Genomic DNA, 16,704 nt, shown 5'->3' with positions numbered 1-16,704 from the left:
GATCGATTTCCAGAAATATTGTAAACCAAGAATTATCCATCTTGTATTGCTGAATAATAGTATTGGGGTAGGCTGCTATGGCAACAGACATATGATCTCCGGATTCACACATGAAATGATCATATGGTAACAGCTTTTCAGATACCCCTTCACTGTACAAGCAAGAAAGTATACAAAGCTATCCCAGTAACCTTGGGAAGAGAGCAGCTATGAAATAAACTGAGATTTTTACTACACTACATTGTTTTGAAATACACATAAATGCATGCTTCACATTTAAAAGGAAAAGACACAAAACAACAGAGTTGAATCACTGACATAAAAATATCTGATGAATATTTATTATAAATTAGTATTTACATTATACTTACATTTGGAAATTCAGCCAATCATGGATTGGCATTGCCAGTGTGTTTACATATCAAATCAGGTAACCATCCTTGTCCATGAGGCAGCAAATTACTATTTTCTTCTTCTTAAGAGCTGAAGTTTTACAGAAAAGGACCTTTCTATTAGAAATATATTAGGTTCAGCTGACCTTGACCAAAGGTCAAAGGAGTTGTTCACACTAATCACTGAGGCTTTGACTTAGCCTTTATTTTTCAATTTGGAATTCTCCTAAAAAGAGGCGAAGATGAAGTAGAATTCATTTTATTATCACCACTGTCCCATGTGGCCACTCCACAGATGCAGGCCTGTAGGCTGTTGACCAATATGGTATCTGTCTGGCATAGGTCACCAGCATCCACCGTAGAAGTTCAGTTCATACAGTGCAGCTACACATGCATGCTCCCACTGATGATGTCTGTCTGGAAAGAGTTTTTGCTTGCAGAAATGTTTTAATAGGAAGACACCAATAGAATAATTAGAATTAGTATAGAATAAACTCTGAAGTGTCTATCATTTGATAACATTAGGAACAAATGATTTATAAAAACACATGAAGGGGTGACATAAGTGAAGCTGTTTGGGGCAGGAGGTGGGCCAGACTAAATTCTCTGTTTCTGTGGCTGTGCAATCCCCGTGCTTTCAGTGTTGTAAGTGATAGCTTCTTGCAGGCCCTCAGGTAGTAGGGCAGATTTCAGGGAAGGAAGGTTGAAATGAGATGTCAGGTAAGGGGGAATAAGGAGAACACCTGGAAGAGTGTCATACATTCCTAGTCATTTTTCTACCAAAATATTTTTAATATCTATGGCTCATTGAAATAAGTCTTTGGGAATACTTTTTTTTTTTTTTTTTTTTTTTTTTAACTATATACCATCTAGCACGTGATAGAGGGACATTTGTGCAGTACAGATATTTTTACTTAATATGTGCTGGAAGGTTTAACTGGTAGACAGAAAATAAATTTATATGAAGCAGAAAGATGCCTTGAAAGAAACTAAAAATTGAGTTTTCAGAATGTAAGAGCTTTCTAGCTGCAGACATTCTAATACTATGCATTAGTGTTGCTATACTGGGAAATATGCAGACTGGGTGTGCTAATTTCTGAGAATATTTGTTCACTGGCTATTTGCAAGAAGCGGCTGATGACAATGTCCTTGGCCTTGGTGGTCTCCATTTTCCTCTCTCGTGATATCTGTGTGCTGATTTGGTCTACATTAGTCATGATGAGCTCTGAGGCCAGGATCTGTGTGGGGGATGCCCTGTTGGCTGTGCTGTCCATGATGTACTGCTTGTACAGCTCCATCAGCTTCTGCTCCAGGTAGTCGTTGAGGGCTGAGTCAGAGAGGGGCTGCTGGTGCGGCACCAAGCTTGCCACACGCCAGCATGATGAGAAGCCTTGAGCCTGCTTGCGGCCTGTCTCGCTGGGGGGGACCCGCATGGACTCCATAGGTGGAGGAATCTCTGAGGACTCCAGGAAGGGGCCTATGCCACTGTCACAGGTAAAATCGGTTGCCACTGAGCTAATAGGCACCACGCAGTCCCCAGCTATGTGCAAATCATTGTAGTTCTTGCAAATGCTTTTGCAGGAGGATGGAACCAGGTAGGTGTCTCTTCTTGCCAGCCCTTCAGAGACATCCATAGCTGGAGATGCCTGCCCTTCAGGCAGTGAGTGCTGCATGGGCTGTTGGAGTTTGTCTTTCTGCCTTCTGCTATGTTTGCTACCTCTGGAGTGAATTGAAGAAATGCATTTGCCAGCAGATCTGCATCTCTGAAGGAGGCTTTTTCCTTGTGCTTCATCCCTGGAGGAACAATTAATGGCCCTCATTTCATACACCATTTCCTCCACTGCTTGATTGGTGCAGAGCTCAGAGTCTTCACAGAGGTAGGCAATTCTGTAAAGGTAACCTTCTGACAGCATCCTTCAAGAAAGCAAAGGAACCACCAGCAGACAGAAAAATGACAAGAAATCATTAGTTTATTACCAGGTCATTGAGTGGTAACTATACTCACAGTTCTGTTACTAGCTACAGAGATATCTTTCCAATTTGGGCATTAACAAGCATCTGTCTTTCTGAGAGATGTAGTGAAATAATCGATTTGTTTCCCTATTGTGATGTTAACTCCATCACGTCTAAGTATATTCTGTGTAACATAGCATGTGGTATAGAATCATAGAATCACAAGGTTGGAAAGGACCTGCAAGATCATCTAGTGCAACTGTCTTCTCATTACCTTGCTACCACAGGCTACTAAAACACATCTTGTAGCTCCTCATCCAGACGCCTCTTGAACACTGCCAGGGACGGTGACTCCACCTCCTCCCTGGGCAGCCATTCCAGTGCTTGACCACCCTCTGAGAGAGAAAGTTTTTCCTCATGATTAATCTAAACCTTCTCTGGCACAACTTGTGGCCATTTCCTCAGGTGCTGTTTGCTGCCTGGGAGAAAAGACCAAACTCCTCCTCATCACAACCTCCCTCCAGACTGAACATTCCCAGCTCCCTCAGCTGCTCTTCATAAGACTTGTGCCAGTCTCCTCACCAGCTTTGATGCCATTCTTTGGACACATTCCAGAGCCTCAGTGTCTTTCTTTGAGGGGCCTGTATGAATAATCCATCCAAAGACAAGTGAGTTCAGAAGAGAGGAACAGCAAGTGGTTTGTTGTAGTAATAACTGTTGTAATAGTTCACGCTTAAATATGCATATTTTTGCTTGTGATTTCAGTTCAGAAGCCAAGGGTTTTCCCCACCTTTTCCAAATACTTTGAAGCAACTTCTACTGTGTTTGGTTTGTCATCTGTTTCTGAACTAAGTTAATTTTAGATTCATATTTAGAGTGTAACTCTGTCTTTTCTATACTGATCAATGACTGCAAGTGTGGTTCCCCTTTCACAAAAAATTCTCAGATTGTGAAATCAGCATTTACTACTTTTGCATGAGCAACCTGTATAGGCTTGAGCAGTGGGCCCAAGAGAACATCAGGAGGTTCAACAGAGCCAAATAATGTAAGGTCTTGCACCTGGGTTGTGGCAACTTCCACTGTCAGTAGTACAAGCTGGGGGATGAAAGGATGGAGCACAGACCTGTCAGAAAGGACCTGGGGGTCCTGATGGATGGCAAGTTGGACCAGCAGTGTGTCCTCACAGCTCAGAAAGCCAACTGCATTCTGGGCTGCATCAAAAGAAGCAGGTGAGGGAAGTGATCCTGCTCCTCTACTCTGCACTGGTGAGGCTTCACGTGGAGTACTGCATCCTGATGTGTAGTCCTCAGTACCTGAGAGACATGAACCTGTTAGAGTGCACCCAGAGCAGGGCCACAAAAATGATCCAAGGGATGGAACAACTCTTGTATGATGGACAACAGGCTGAGAGAGCTGGGGCTGTTCACCCCGGAGATGGGAAGGGAAGGGAAGGGAAGGGAAGACAGTGGCCTTTCATTATCTGACGGGGGGATATAAAAAGGAAGGGGACAGCCTATTTATGAGGGTCTGTGGTGATAGACAAGGGGAATAATTTTGAACTAAAAGAGGAAAGATTTAGACTGAATATAAGGAAAAAGTTTGTTGTTGTTGTTTTTTTTTACAGTGAAGGTGGTGAGACGTTGAAACAGGTTGCTTAGAGAGGTAGTGGATGCCCCATCCCTGGAGACATTCAAGGCCAGGCTGGAGGCAGCTCTGAACAATCTGGTGTAGCTGTGGGTGTCCCTGTTCACTGCAGGAGATTTGGACTAGATGACCTTTATTGATCCCTTCCAACACAAACAATTTCGTGATTCCATGATAAGCTGGATATGATTGTCTGTAGTTTTTAGACATTAAAATGTCAGTGGCATAAGCAAGGCTTTTCAGAGGCATGCATTCATAAGCTCTGAAATCATCTTTTTGGTTCTAGCAGCCACTGATCCTCTCCTGGTAGCTCAGTTTCAAAATCTGTGTAGATGTCAATGACAAATAAGACTCACTAGCAGGAACAGAAATGTCTCTGCATGTCACCAAATGTTCTGCCCAAGTCTAAGCTGTTCCACTGCCATATAATTGTTTTTAAGTCCACCTTTGTGTCTTTTATTTAAACAGATGTCAAGGAATTAATTCACAGGAAATATGTCATAAAGAAATTGTGTGGTCCAGCAAAGAGAACATAAATCTGAGTTACATAGATAGATTTTTCCTTAGTACAAAGTATCTTGTGATAGAGAAGCAAACAGATTGTCTTTGTGTAAACAGTGATTACTTCTTTCACTTACTGCTTAATCCATTCATATCATTTTAATCCTTATGGGTATTGTCTGTGCAGCATTTGAGCATATGTCCCAGTTATTTCTCAAAGCACCTGCTGTGAAGGAGCGCTATGCCTCACACTGTGAGTGGGGAGGTGGGATCTCTCTGGCACATGCAGTGCTACTCCATGCTGTTGTTGGCTGTTAGATTCTTCATTTACAAGATTGAAAAAGAAAATTTTGTAAAATTTTCATTTCTTAGTCAGACTTTTCTTTTGCTATAGTTGCTAGTGCCAAATGCTGTAGTAGTAATACATGTTGGCTAAATCCTGACTATAGACTTTATGCAGATGTTGGCAAGAAAACAGCTTGATACTTTCCCCAGAAGGGAAATAAATCATTTCCACATTAAGAAGAAGGCAGCTGGAAGAAAAGTAAACTTCCCTCAGAAGGAAATATTTGTGAAAATTAAATGTATCCAAACACTTTGGTGACCCTGGAGCCCCTCTGCTGCTGCAAGTCATGTGGGATTTCGCACCAACAGGTAGCATTTAGTGAAATATAGTCTATTTACACGAGAGGCAAAAAAACAACATACTTATTTGGGGCCTGGCATTCCTTAGGGTACCTTGCTGTTGCCTTGCTTTAGATTTTAGCTGTGGATGAAGTACCACAACAGAGATCTTACCCAAGTGCTTGAACTGCTCAGCTTGTAAGCCCACCTCTCTCTCCTCCTTCTCCTTGTGCAGTGCAAAAGCTGTTTCCTTCCCTTGCTCACCCTGGGCCAGAGAGATTTAGTGTCAAATTATCACTAACTTAGGCAGTCTTGAACATGAAATTGCTATGCAATTATTCCCACACATACTTTTAATGTTGATTCTGAGAAATGAGTGAAAATATAACACATGGCCTATTCACTTTTTAACCAAAATGCACAAAGCCACGTGTGCTCAGGTAGCATGTGACATGTCTGTCTTTCCTACTGCCCAGATGTATCTTGTTTCTGTCATAAGGTGATGCATTAAGGAAATGAAACTGCTGGTTTCATTTCTTCATGCTGCCTTCTGCAGTACTTGTTTTCAGAGGTTTAGAGCACACAGTCTAAGACTGGAATAATAGCAAATTCAAAAACATTAGGCTTCCATCTTGCTTAGGATTTATATACTTGGCTCTTGGAGTTACAGGACTACCCTTGGAAGGTTGCAAGGGCTGTGGCACTCATCTGACAGCACTCACAGAACTGCTAGGAAATCTAATTGATATTTTGATAGGCAGTGTTCAGAGCTCAGTGTTCAGAGCTGGAATGCTAAGTGAGCTACGTGTGTCTCTCTGATCCTAATAATATATAGCCATGTCACATTATTCCATCACTGCTGATGGCTGGGCACTCAGCTGGTTCACCCTTAATTCCTGTACTTTATATGAGACAGGGATGACAGTTCTCATTAATTCTGCTTTCTTGTGTCCCTTCTCTTAATCCCCCTTTTGTACTGTACACATGTATATGCACTAAGATTCTAAGTGCTTCGGAGCTGTATCTACTGCCTTTCAATATTTTGAGTTTCATGGTCCTTAAATTTGACATTCGCTTCTCTTGTCCTGAAAATAACTGTGTGACTTTTGTTACACAAGGAAAAACAGTCCTGTTTACAATATTGATCTGATGCACTTTGCATATGATTTGAACAAGCAGATATTTCCTTGTGCAGACACTGCATCAGCAGTGGGAGCTATCTGCATCTTACCTAAGCACAGATTGCAGTGGAAGCACAGGGAGAAGGCTGTCTGACTTACAGTGTTTGCTATGTTATCATAGCCCTTATCACTCTCAGAAGCTCTTGAAAAGTCATATTGTCTTCCCTGGGGCTTTTGTTCAGTTCTTCAGAGGAATAAAAGCCTGAAGGCAGGATGAATGTTTAAAGCTATGTGGAGAATACAGTGATATTGCTACTATTTTCTAAGTGGCAGCAAATTTGCTGGAATATAATGCTTGGAGATGGTGCCACTGTTTGCTTGAAGACCTCATATTAGAGTCTGAAAGCAAGCACATAGAATGGGAGTTCTTGGCTCGGGACAAGCAAAAGACTTAAGGAAAGCCTGAGAGGTGTACGCAAAGTTATGTGATGAATGGTGACCTATATAAAAACCCTGAGCATGATCAGAAGTTGCTAGGGAGAATGGAAAGAGCATGGTGCCAGCTGGGATCACAGATCATAGGGAAAAGTACACTCTTTTGCAACACAAAAGGAGGAAATTGTAAGCTCACGGAAGAGACAAGCCTGTTTTGAAATGGAGTATGTCTGGCTTTCAGCTCTCTGAATGAGACTCTAAACTGTACTGAAGTTGTGTTGTTCAGTTCAAGTTATAGCACAGTGTAGCTTTAAGCATTGCTTAGTTAAGCTGTCAGTATTGCTTAAGTAACTTCTCTCTGACTTACTAGATTGGACTGTAATTAAAGTCTCTATCTCAAGGGAACCCAAACCCTGTGGATCCATCGTTGGTACATTTTTTCTCAATCTTAACAGACACTTGTATAGACTAGGGAGAAACCAATTCCTTCACAGGGGTTTGAGATTCACCTCAAACTTCAACACATGGATGCAAGAGTTCCCCTGGCAAGCAGGTTAGGCTGGAACAGAGAGCCTGCATATGCTGCAGGACTCAAAGGTCACCTCCTACCAGCTCCTGGGAAGCCAGCATAAGGAAATCAGGTCAGTGAAGAAGGTAGTGAAATTAACTGTTCATATGGATAAGTGTAGCCTTTTTTTAATGCACAAAACCCAAGGATTTTTAGTGTCTGAACCCTATTTCATGAAGATTATGTCCAGTGCCCAGAGCTGGCTTGGGTAAACAATGGGGGCTGTTTTTTGAGGCTGGAGTTGTCCTACTTTGCCCACAGTAGAAGAGGACTAGCAAAGAGGGGTTTCTACACAAGCATTGGAATGCTACCCATTGTGCATGTATCTTCCTCTCCCTACTGCTACAGAAGATGTGGAACCTACAGGGCTGCCCCACAGGGTTCTGGCAGCAACAGTAGCAGTTATGAGCTAAGCCTCTCATGCTCCCTCCCCACAGCTCTCTAGCTCCAGTCCTTTTGTCTTCTCTCAAAAGAAAATTTGAGCCAAGCCCATCTTTACTCACAACTCCATAGTTCAAGAGATGCAGGAAAGCTTGGAGAACCTCCTGCAAGGGATGTATGGGAATGTTGTGGGGAACAAAGTTTGAGAGGATTATAATCCTGTATATTACTTTCCCAAGACGCAATACGCTTTATACGTTTATTGTAATGTTGGATGTTCTTGTTTGACCAATGTCTACCCACTGACCTCCAAGAGCAGCTGGCTTCTCTCATTTAAAAATAATCTTTTAATATTTGTTTGATGTTTCGTGTGGAGTTTTGTGGGTCAGGCTTCCATAAAAATACAGCAAAAACTCTATGAGGTAAACAGAGCTTCTTGAGCTCTTAGATCACTTCCCATCTAATTCTGTTTTATTAGCTGAAGTTCCTTGAAGCCTTGTTCAAGGCAAGCCTAATTCATCACTTTTCACTCTTCCCTTCCTTAATCATCTATACCTACACAGAGATATTTAGGACACTGTCTATTTTATTTGATAGCATTTCACATCTAATACAAAAAGCTGTAAGCATTAATACAAAATGAAGCAGGAACAGATCAAGCTCCATATTCATAAGGGCAACTTGACTATAGTGTAGATCTACACTGTGCTTTTCTTCAAGGGGGAAGTCATGTCATGTTTCTAGATTTCTGTTTTTATTTTAATGAGTTGTCGGCTGTTGCTATGACTGAACTATTTGGACTGACATGTTCTGTATCTAAGCAGTTGAAGTACAAGGGACGGATAGAGAAGGGAACACATTTTCTGGAACAGAAGAGAATGAACAGTAAAGCTAGATAGAAAATGCTAGATAGAAAATGCTGAAGGATCTTGCCTGGAAGAAGAGGGAGGAAACAGTGCATTAACAAGCCTTGAAACATTAATCTCATCTGCTGTAGAATGTAAAAAAAAGGAGTGCAAAATGTGCATATTGTGTGTGTACATACATGTCATGCTGTGGATTTGTACTGAACCAGAATATTGGCTGTAAATCAGGAAAATACAAGGACAAAATGTCTTTATTTTGGGTGATTTTTTTTGTTTGTTTGTTTGTTTGTTTTCCCCAAAAGGTCTCAACATTTTTCTGTGAACATATTTTAATACAAATCCCATTTTATCTGTTATGGTGCCTATTTCTATTTCTAGTCTACAAATAGTGTACTCCACTTCTAAGATTATTTGGACAGCATGCTACCATGTAAAGAAAGACCAAGAAAAATACCATAATTATGACAAAAGCAATACATCTGATAAGACTCCCTTTAAAAGTATTCTGAAGTACGTTATTTCAGTATGACTTTATGAGTCTTTAGAAAGATTGGAAGATCAATCCATATATTTTTTTACATTCACAGACACAGTCAGTCATGGATCTGAAGATAGACAGCACTTCTGAAATGCTCTTATTGTTTCCTAAGGCAGCAGAAATTGCGTGTGGATGGTGGCTGGGGCTTTGTAAACACACACATGCACTAAGAACAGATAGGAAAAGCGTATCTTCATTTTACCAGCTACCAGATGTGATACCATACAAACAAAACCAAGCCACCTTGGTAAGGAAGAGCAATTATTTCAGATCTTTATGTACAAATGGTATGTTATGGTACTTACCTCTGAAGATCAGCAGCAGAGCAGTACAGAGTACTGGTTGTCTTGCAGTCAGTTTAAAACTTTCTATCCTACCCTAAAACACAACCTTCTGTTTTTATTTCCTTTTCAAATGCACTTCTAAGATGACGTGTTTTACTTCTAATCCTCTATAGCAGAAGTATAGAAAGAAAGTCCCTTAGGAGATGAGGGGTTTTTATAACTGACTGAACTTCAATATGCTTGACTTGCTTCCTCTTTTATGTCTAAATGAAACTTTGTTATGAAACTGTGTATAAATAGCTGATTGCAACACATTCAGTCCATGCAACCAGACTTCTCCTTATTAACTGTTATATAAAACAAGCAAACAAACAAAACCAACAAAGCCCTAGTGAACTGAACAATGCTAGAAAAAGTATTCATATTTTGGAGATATTTGGCACACCCAATTTTAACCATTATTTATCATTTTATTTTTAACAGACACATCAAGACATCTAGTTCAAGAATGTCATACCAAATACACCTGTCAAAGCAGAAATGCACTACACAGCAGCTCTATTTTATTGTCTTCAGATCTCTGACATCTCAGCTTCCACAAAACAGCACAGCTTAGCTGGTTAGTGAGGCTTTGCTTTTGGAGTATCTGCAAACCCTGTCTTGAGGAAGGTTAGACCCAGCATGCGCTCAGTACCTCAGGGCCTGCAGTTAGATCCAGGCAGACAGCATCTCTTAGCAAGGGCAGAGTGTTAAAATTCATTGGACAAGTGGAGTTCACTCTCTGAGCTTGAGATGCATGAAAGGCAACCAGGTTTTGTGAATGGTGCTGGAGTATTCCTGAAGGCTCAAAGGACATTTACTGTTTGAAGGATGTAATGGCAGGTCCAGTGCAGCAGGAATGTATTCCCATCCTCAAAAAAGAGAAATGCATTAAGTGAGCTGCTCCACCAAAGAAGCTTAGTATAAATCTCTGCTTAGCCTGGGCCTGCTTTGTCAAATAGTTCAGAGGCAGCTAACAGCCTGCCAGCTGTAGGTGAAATGTCTGTTCAAGAAATTATAAATGGGGAGTGTTTGAGAGGACCCTTATTCCATTGCCTTTTCTTAAAATCAGTAGTATGAATAAGTGCAGAAAATAAATCAATTTTCCTGTTAGTGTATCCAGGCAGGTATGTGTGCACCAAGTGCATGCTCTTTTCTCCTCTCTTCTACACAAATTAGAAGACTGCTCTTATCACAGTTCAGAGGTCTTTCCTTCTTTCCCTTCCATCTCAACATGTCTTCATTCCTATTTTTTTTTTTTAACCTTGAGTGGTCAAATTGTTTTACCTATATTTTTTTTCCAGAAGTTATAAATACCACTGCATTAGTGCATTCCAAATGAAGTACGTTAGCGTACAAGTGATCCAACCGACAGCAGAGAGTATGCTGCGGTTTCCTTGAACAACTATGCACAGGCACACAAGTATATAAGCCCTGTTATTTAATCTGCAGTGTATGATTCACAAGTGGCTTGTAAAGTGTCAAAGGGCAATGTTCAGGGTTGGATGGCCTCTTCTTATTGACAATGCCTGTGAAAAAGTCAGAGACTTTTTTTTCTTTTTTGAAAGACAATTCAGATATAGACCATTGTGAACAAAAACGGCAACAAAAATCTAAATGTCACCAGCTTTATTTACACCTCTGGCTTCAAAAGAGGATAAAAGGCGATCCACAATGTATAGACAGATTGATAGACAGATACTGACTGAGACTGAAGTACACAGTAAATACTGTCAAACATCGGAGCATTTCAGTCAGCAGCAGAGAGCAGCTTGAAACTGCACTGTGCTGTTCAGAAAGCAAACTGTACCTATTCTTTGAGCAGTGGAGCTTATTATTTCCCATCTCAGCAGCCAACTTGACTAAATGGACTATCAGCAGCTATACCTGTTGTGCTTGCACCTTGCAGAGTCCTCCGTGGTCATTTTTTAAGCTTTCTAGGATGCAAAGACATCAGTCAGTTCTGGTCTTTCCATAGAATTTGTGTTGTGGTTGGACTAGTCCATTTTTTAAAAAGTCAGTTTGCACAGAAGAAATTCAGCAGTGCCTTTTATTTTCCTTCATTTTTCCCCAAGATACATTCTTTCTTTGTAAGTCCATAGAGTTTCAAATTACCCAAGTAAAATGTCAAGATTTGCAGGTTCTCTTTCTTCAGTTTTGTTTAATGCTTTGCATGCTCTGAAAACTTCTTTAAATGCTCAAAACCATCTAAATATTTCTGGAAACAAGGTGAAAAATATACCTTCATTATCATTCTTTGTTTGTAAATCTCAGTGCATGTAGCAAATGTACTTCTGGCTGTAAATAAATTAAGCAGCTGTTCCAGATCACTACACTTAAATGCTACTGCAGAATAAAAAAAGCTTAGGTCTGTATCTCAATTCCATAATGACAGATAATTTCCTACTGCAGGAACGCCAGCTTCTTGGAACACATTGTATTACAATGCATTCTTTGTTTCGCACGTCCAAAATGGTTACTCCTATCTGCTCACTTAATTAAGCAGTTATACCCTATGTATCAGAAAGGCGTCAGAATTAGATCCCTGGTAAGACATATCAAGAACCTCTTTGTCTGCTTGGGATGTATTTCCACTTTTTATTCAATATATGATGTTTATTTTGTACAGTGCAGTGTCTGAAGTGGAGACTCCTGCAGCCAACAACACAGTCCTAGAAGAGGATGCTGACATTGTTTTGCCAATGTTACCAGAGCAGGGTGCAGCCTGCCATTCTCTCTTCCCCTTGGCTTTCTTCTCCCAAGAACCTTTTTCTGACTTTTTGCCTTTGGGTGAGCTCTTCATTCCCTTCTCAGCAGGTCCCCAAATTTAATAAGCTTAACCTTCAGCAATTCCCAGCTGTAGAGAGGAGCAGCTTGTTTCATCTGCTGTGCCTTGAGGACAAAGAATACCATTCATCTCCACAGGACCAGCTCACTGCAGTATCAGCAGGGAGCTGCTGATTTCTTCATGGCTTTCCACTGATCAGATTTCTTCTGTGTCTGGATGGACTCTTTCATAAACCAAGATTAGGTGTGTAATTCCAAAATAAGAATTAGTTAATTATAAAACTTCCATGCTATATCCAATGGCAACAGAAACAGGCTGTAACACTGCCTACCTGTACAAGAGCCTACCACATGATATACATTCTAATTTTGTATTGATTCTTTTAGCTTTATTGAGTTTTTAGGTTTAACAAACTAAATCACATCTTGTGCTGCTAAACTACTTCTTGGTTTACTGACTGTTAATCACTGGTGGTGAGGCTTCAAGATATCAGAGAAAAAGTTTTAATCTAGCAAACAGGATTGTGCAATAGATAGTCTTTTCCCCTCTTTTTGTAGTGTTTTAGGATATGCCAACATAACATAATAAATTTGAAACCACTCGGGCTACTAAGGGTTTTTTTGATACTGTAACAAAGTTCCATGAAAAATTGCAGAAATCCGAGGTATTACAGAAGTCTGGTTATTTTAATTGTATTGGCACATGTCTGTACTTTCCAGGGAGAGCCACCCAGTGGCAGCTGGCTGTATTTATTGTGTATTTTTCTCACGCACTGACTTTTATTTTCACAGATTACCACATCCCTAACTTCTTGCTTTTACATCTTTTCAGCAGCCAAGAAAATACATTTTTTCAGCTCAGATTCCCAAGTAGTAAAATTACATTAAAAATGGTGTCTGAATTGAGGTGCTGTCTTCACAAGGCTTACAACAGTGAAGTTCTTTACTACGAGAGTGGTAAGGTGCTGGAACAGGCTGTCTAAAGAGGTTGTGGATGCCCCATCCCTAGAGGTGTTCAAGACCAGGTTGGATGGGGCCCTGGGCAGCCTGGTCTAGTAGTAAATGGGGAGATTGGTGGCCCTGCATATGGCAGGGGGGTTGGAGCTTCATGATTCTTCCAATTCAGGCCATTCTGTGATCAGAGATGACTGGGGAAGTAGGGAATCTGCAACAGAACAAAAAGGAAAAGAAAAAGGAAAAGAAAAAGGAAAAGAAAAAGGAAAAGAAAAAGGAAAAGAAAAAGAAAAAGGAAAAGGAAAAGGAAAAGAAAAAGAAAAAGAAATAGAAAAAGAAAAAGAAAAAGAAAAAGAAAAAGAAAAAGAAAAAGAAAAAGAAAAAGAAAAAGAAAAAGAAAAAGAAAAAGAAAAAGGAAAATCAATTATATATGCATAATAAACCAAGGAAACTTTTTCAGGTGGAAAATAAAAGAGAGTTTGCAAGGAAAGGTGATAGCAGGATAGCAGTAGAGTTTTAAACTGCATAAATACGAGGAAAGCAATGAAAGAAAAAAGTGGATCCAGGGTGATTTCTGAAAACAACAAATACACTTGCTTTGAAGTAGGACTCAGTACATTAAAAGTGTACGTTTGACGTTGTGTTGTTTGGAGGGCTTGCAGAAGACATATTCAGGAAGACCGGGATAGCAATAACACAAGAATTTAAGAATAATCTAGAACATGAAAAAAAAAAAGTCATCAATGCATCCTTGTAGCAAAGAAGGATAATAACTTTCTGTGCTGCACTAGACAGAGCATTGCCAGCAGATTGAAGAGAGCTGATCCTTGCCCTCTGCTCAGGCCTGGTGAGATACATTGGAGTGCTGGCCCAGGTTTGGGATCCCCTGTAGAAGATCCCCTGTGCACACTGGAGCAAGTTCAGCACAGGGCCACAAAGGTAATGAAAGCACTGAAGCGTCTGACCCAAGAGGAAAGGCAGAGGCTGCTCAGCTTTAAGAAGAGGAGGCTCAGGTCAATTCATTCATGTGCATAAATACTTGGCAGGGGAGTTCCCACCCTAGGAGGTGTTTGAAACATCATAAAGTCTCACTGACCCTGCCCTCCACAGAACCTGTAGTAGAGAAATTTCAGAGGCACTTCCAACCTCAGCTACTGTGGGATTCTACATAGTAAGGAAGCAGAAAATACAGAACTCAGTACAAAAGACAACAAATACTTCTTTGTAAGTATTTGTTGTTACTGTAACATAAAATAACAGTGATGTTTGAAATCACACCAACACAGTACATGAAAACATGGGACTGTAAGCACAACAATGCAGTAAATAAAAGCTGAGTACATAATAACATAAAGAAGTAATAGAACAATTACAAAGAAGAAATATGGAGACTAAAGTCAAAGGAAGATTTTTACGATGAAAGCAACTTTTGATATTTCACAAGTCAGGCTATTCTGCCTACTTTATGTTTCTACACATCTATGAGCAAGACACATGTTTATTAAAATCAATTAATAGCAACTATTCGCTCATATGAAACTTTCAGGAAAAAAAGACAGTCTTGTGAGTTTGGTTACTCAAAAAGGAAACAAATTAAAGTGATTTCAGTTATCAATGAAATCTGCAAGCAAAACTGGAAACTAACAGAAAGCAAACCAAAGGAGAAGCCAAAGGCCATATTTCCATAGAAAAAGACATTAATGGAATAAGTCTGACTGCTGGCCTCAAGGAACCAAAAGGAAAAGTAGGAGTAGTACCTAATAAACTGAGAAGTTTAATTTAAAGTCAGTATTAAGTAATGTTTGTATTGCTCTGGGTATTCTAGAAATACTGAAAAAATGTAGGGGCCATGTGTATCAGGTAAAGTTGATTATTTCCTTTTTTTTTTTTTTTTTCCCCTTAATTTGCTGTTCAAGTTTTGTTTGATTGGTAGTTGACATCTTAGTAACTTAGCAGATATTTTCATAAGGAAAGAAGTAGATAAGTCATCAGAAATTGGATATGCTTCAGCATCATCTTAAAAACTGAGCAGCCTTTCATGCAAAGTCAGTCAAGGAAAAGAAAAGACAATAAAATAATTATATACACCCAGATACCAGGCTGAGGAGCATTTGATAGCGGAGTGTAATTGACATTCTGCTATGAATTCACTACTATTACAAATAAGTAGGAAATATTTCATAACAATCCAGACTCACCCAGGCGTGATATGCGATGCAGCGATCACAGTAATTTACATGTAGCTGTGTACCAGAATTCTGCACTTTGGACTCAATACTGTTATGCCAAAGCAAAACTCACTCCTCTTCTGGATTATAGCTGCTTTCTGCCCATAAAGCAAATTGTGTGCTTATTACTTACAGAGTCTGGAGTGTGAGAAAGGTAGATATGTTGTACGTGCTATTGTCCTGTAGGTCTGCAGGTTCTATAGCAAGACTGCTGAGGTCAACTGAGATGACAGGTCCCTGATGACTGCCCAGTTGGACATGCTGTTTGCTTGTGTTTAAGTCGGGTACATCACCCTGAAGAAAAGACTGGCAAGCTGAGAAGCATATCTCCACATCTCCACAGTTATGCCTCACAGCCTCTCCATGATCCCAGGTAAAGCATCAAGCATCAAGCACGAGCTCTTCTAAAAAGCAGAATATGCCTGGTCACTCTCTTGCTACCTTTCAGCTCTAAGTAAGAAGAGGGCTGTAAAGAAATAACTTCAACTGTTCTGTTGCTTTCCTGTCAAGTATGATGACCTCTGGGATGAGCTGAGCAGGTTTTACCAGCTCTTCCTGACAACAGAAAGGCACTACCCATCCAATATGCAGCTCTTATAGCAGCCCAGGAAAGAGAAAAAATTAACAGCACCCTGATTCATAGCACTGAAAGGGATAGATTGATCCAATCTGTACTGGTAAACCGTGGTCAGCAGGAAAGGAGGGGAGCAGATAATCATATATCTATTTTATCTCCTTTGATACATAAATTGGCCAGCTAAAGTCATGAGGATAAAGAGTTTGGACATACCTTGCAAGCAGTGAGATGTCTGTTAACGTGATCAGCTGAAATGAGGAACAGCAGGTGTATCAGTAGTGAGGGGAGAGGAAACTTTGCTCTGTCTCCTAAAAAAATGACTGCTATGAAGGCACTTCATAATTGAGAAGCTCCTTTTACCTCAGACTGGTAGAAATCATTCTTTTACATTTTCATTTCCCCAGCCCACAAACCCAAAAGGTGCTCGGAATCACCTGCTGCATGAATGTGTGTGAAGGCACTAAGGAGAGAAGGGCAGTTCAGGCCTCATAAAATTTGCAGAGAGGAGGTAAGGCATATTTTGTAAGACTGCCTGAGAAACAGACACTCCACCCTTGAACTGCTTTTTCAGCAGCGTACATTCCAGTTACTCATTCTTTGCCTTCTGCAGTAAGTAAACCGAGTACTGCTCATAAAATTGTAAAATGAACTTTCCCATGATCAGGGAGATTGGTTATATAGTCTCTGAACCTTAGTCAACCAAACAGATGCAGACTAACAGGCACAGTATACATACTGTGAATAGCCTCTCTACCTGCAGAAGAACACAACACATTCAGGAAAAAAACATCATCACAGTGAGTAACTGCATA

The 16,704-nt window shown here is 40.2% G+C and overlaps 1 protein-coding gene and 1 long non-coding RNA gene across 7 annotated transcripts; both read right to left on the bottom strand.

The window, feature by feature from the left end:
• Positions 1–284: 284 nt before the first annotated feature.
• On the bottom strand, positions 285–9,553 carry TASL (TLR adaptor interacting with endolysosomal SLC15A4). 6 transcript variants are annotated; one of them, XM_042809793.1, is made up of 4 exons: positions 9,329–9,553; positions 5,289–5,379; positions 3,469–3,658; positions 285–2,306 (listed from the first exon to the last, which is right to left on the bottom strand). In XM_042809793.1, exon 4 carries the CDS (start codon positions 2,303–2,305, stop codon positions 1,436–1,438), a length of 870 nt encoding a protein of 289 aa, XP_042665727.1. In that variant the 5' UTR covers position 2,306; positions 3,469–3,658; positions 5,289–5,379; positions 9,329–9,553; the 3' UTR covers positions 285–1,435. The 6 variants fall into 6 exon arrangements, with proteins under 6 accessions (XP_042665727.1, XP_042665728.1, XP_042665731.1 ...); XM_042809794.1 differs by lacking the exon at positions 3,469–3,658; XM_042809797.1 differs by lacking the exon at positions 5,289–5,379.
• Positions 9,554–13,201: 3,648 nt separating this feature from the next.
• Positions 13,202–16,392, bottom strand: LOC122155712. The gene is made up of 3 exons (XR_006167299.1): positions 16,106–16,392; positions 15,286–15,413; positions 13,202–13,298 (listed from the first exon to the last, which is right to left on the bottom strand). It is a non-coding gene; the product is annotated as an uncharacterized LOC122155712 (long non-coding RNA).
• Between the last annotated feature and the right edge of the window lie 312 nt (positions 16,393–16,704).

This window comes from Centrocercus urophasianus, unplaced genomic scaffold (assembly GCF_019232065.1).
Source record: "Centrocercus urophasianus isolate 14NV4802_14NV808 unplaced genomic scaffold, USGS_Curo_1.0 seq_12, whole genome shotgun sequence".
NCBI classification, from domain to species: Eukaryota; Metazoa; Chordata; class Aves; order Galliformes; family Phasianidae; genus Centrocercus; species Centrocercus urophasianus.
The sequence above is the reverse complement of the archived record's forward strand: the minus strand, read 5'-3'. Positions and strand labels throughout refer to the sequence as shown.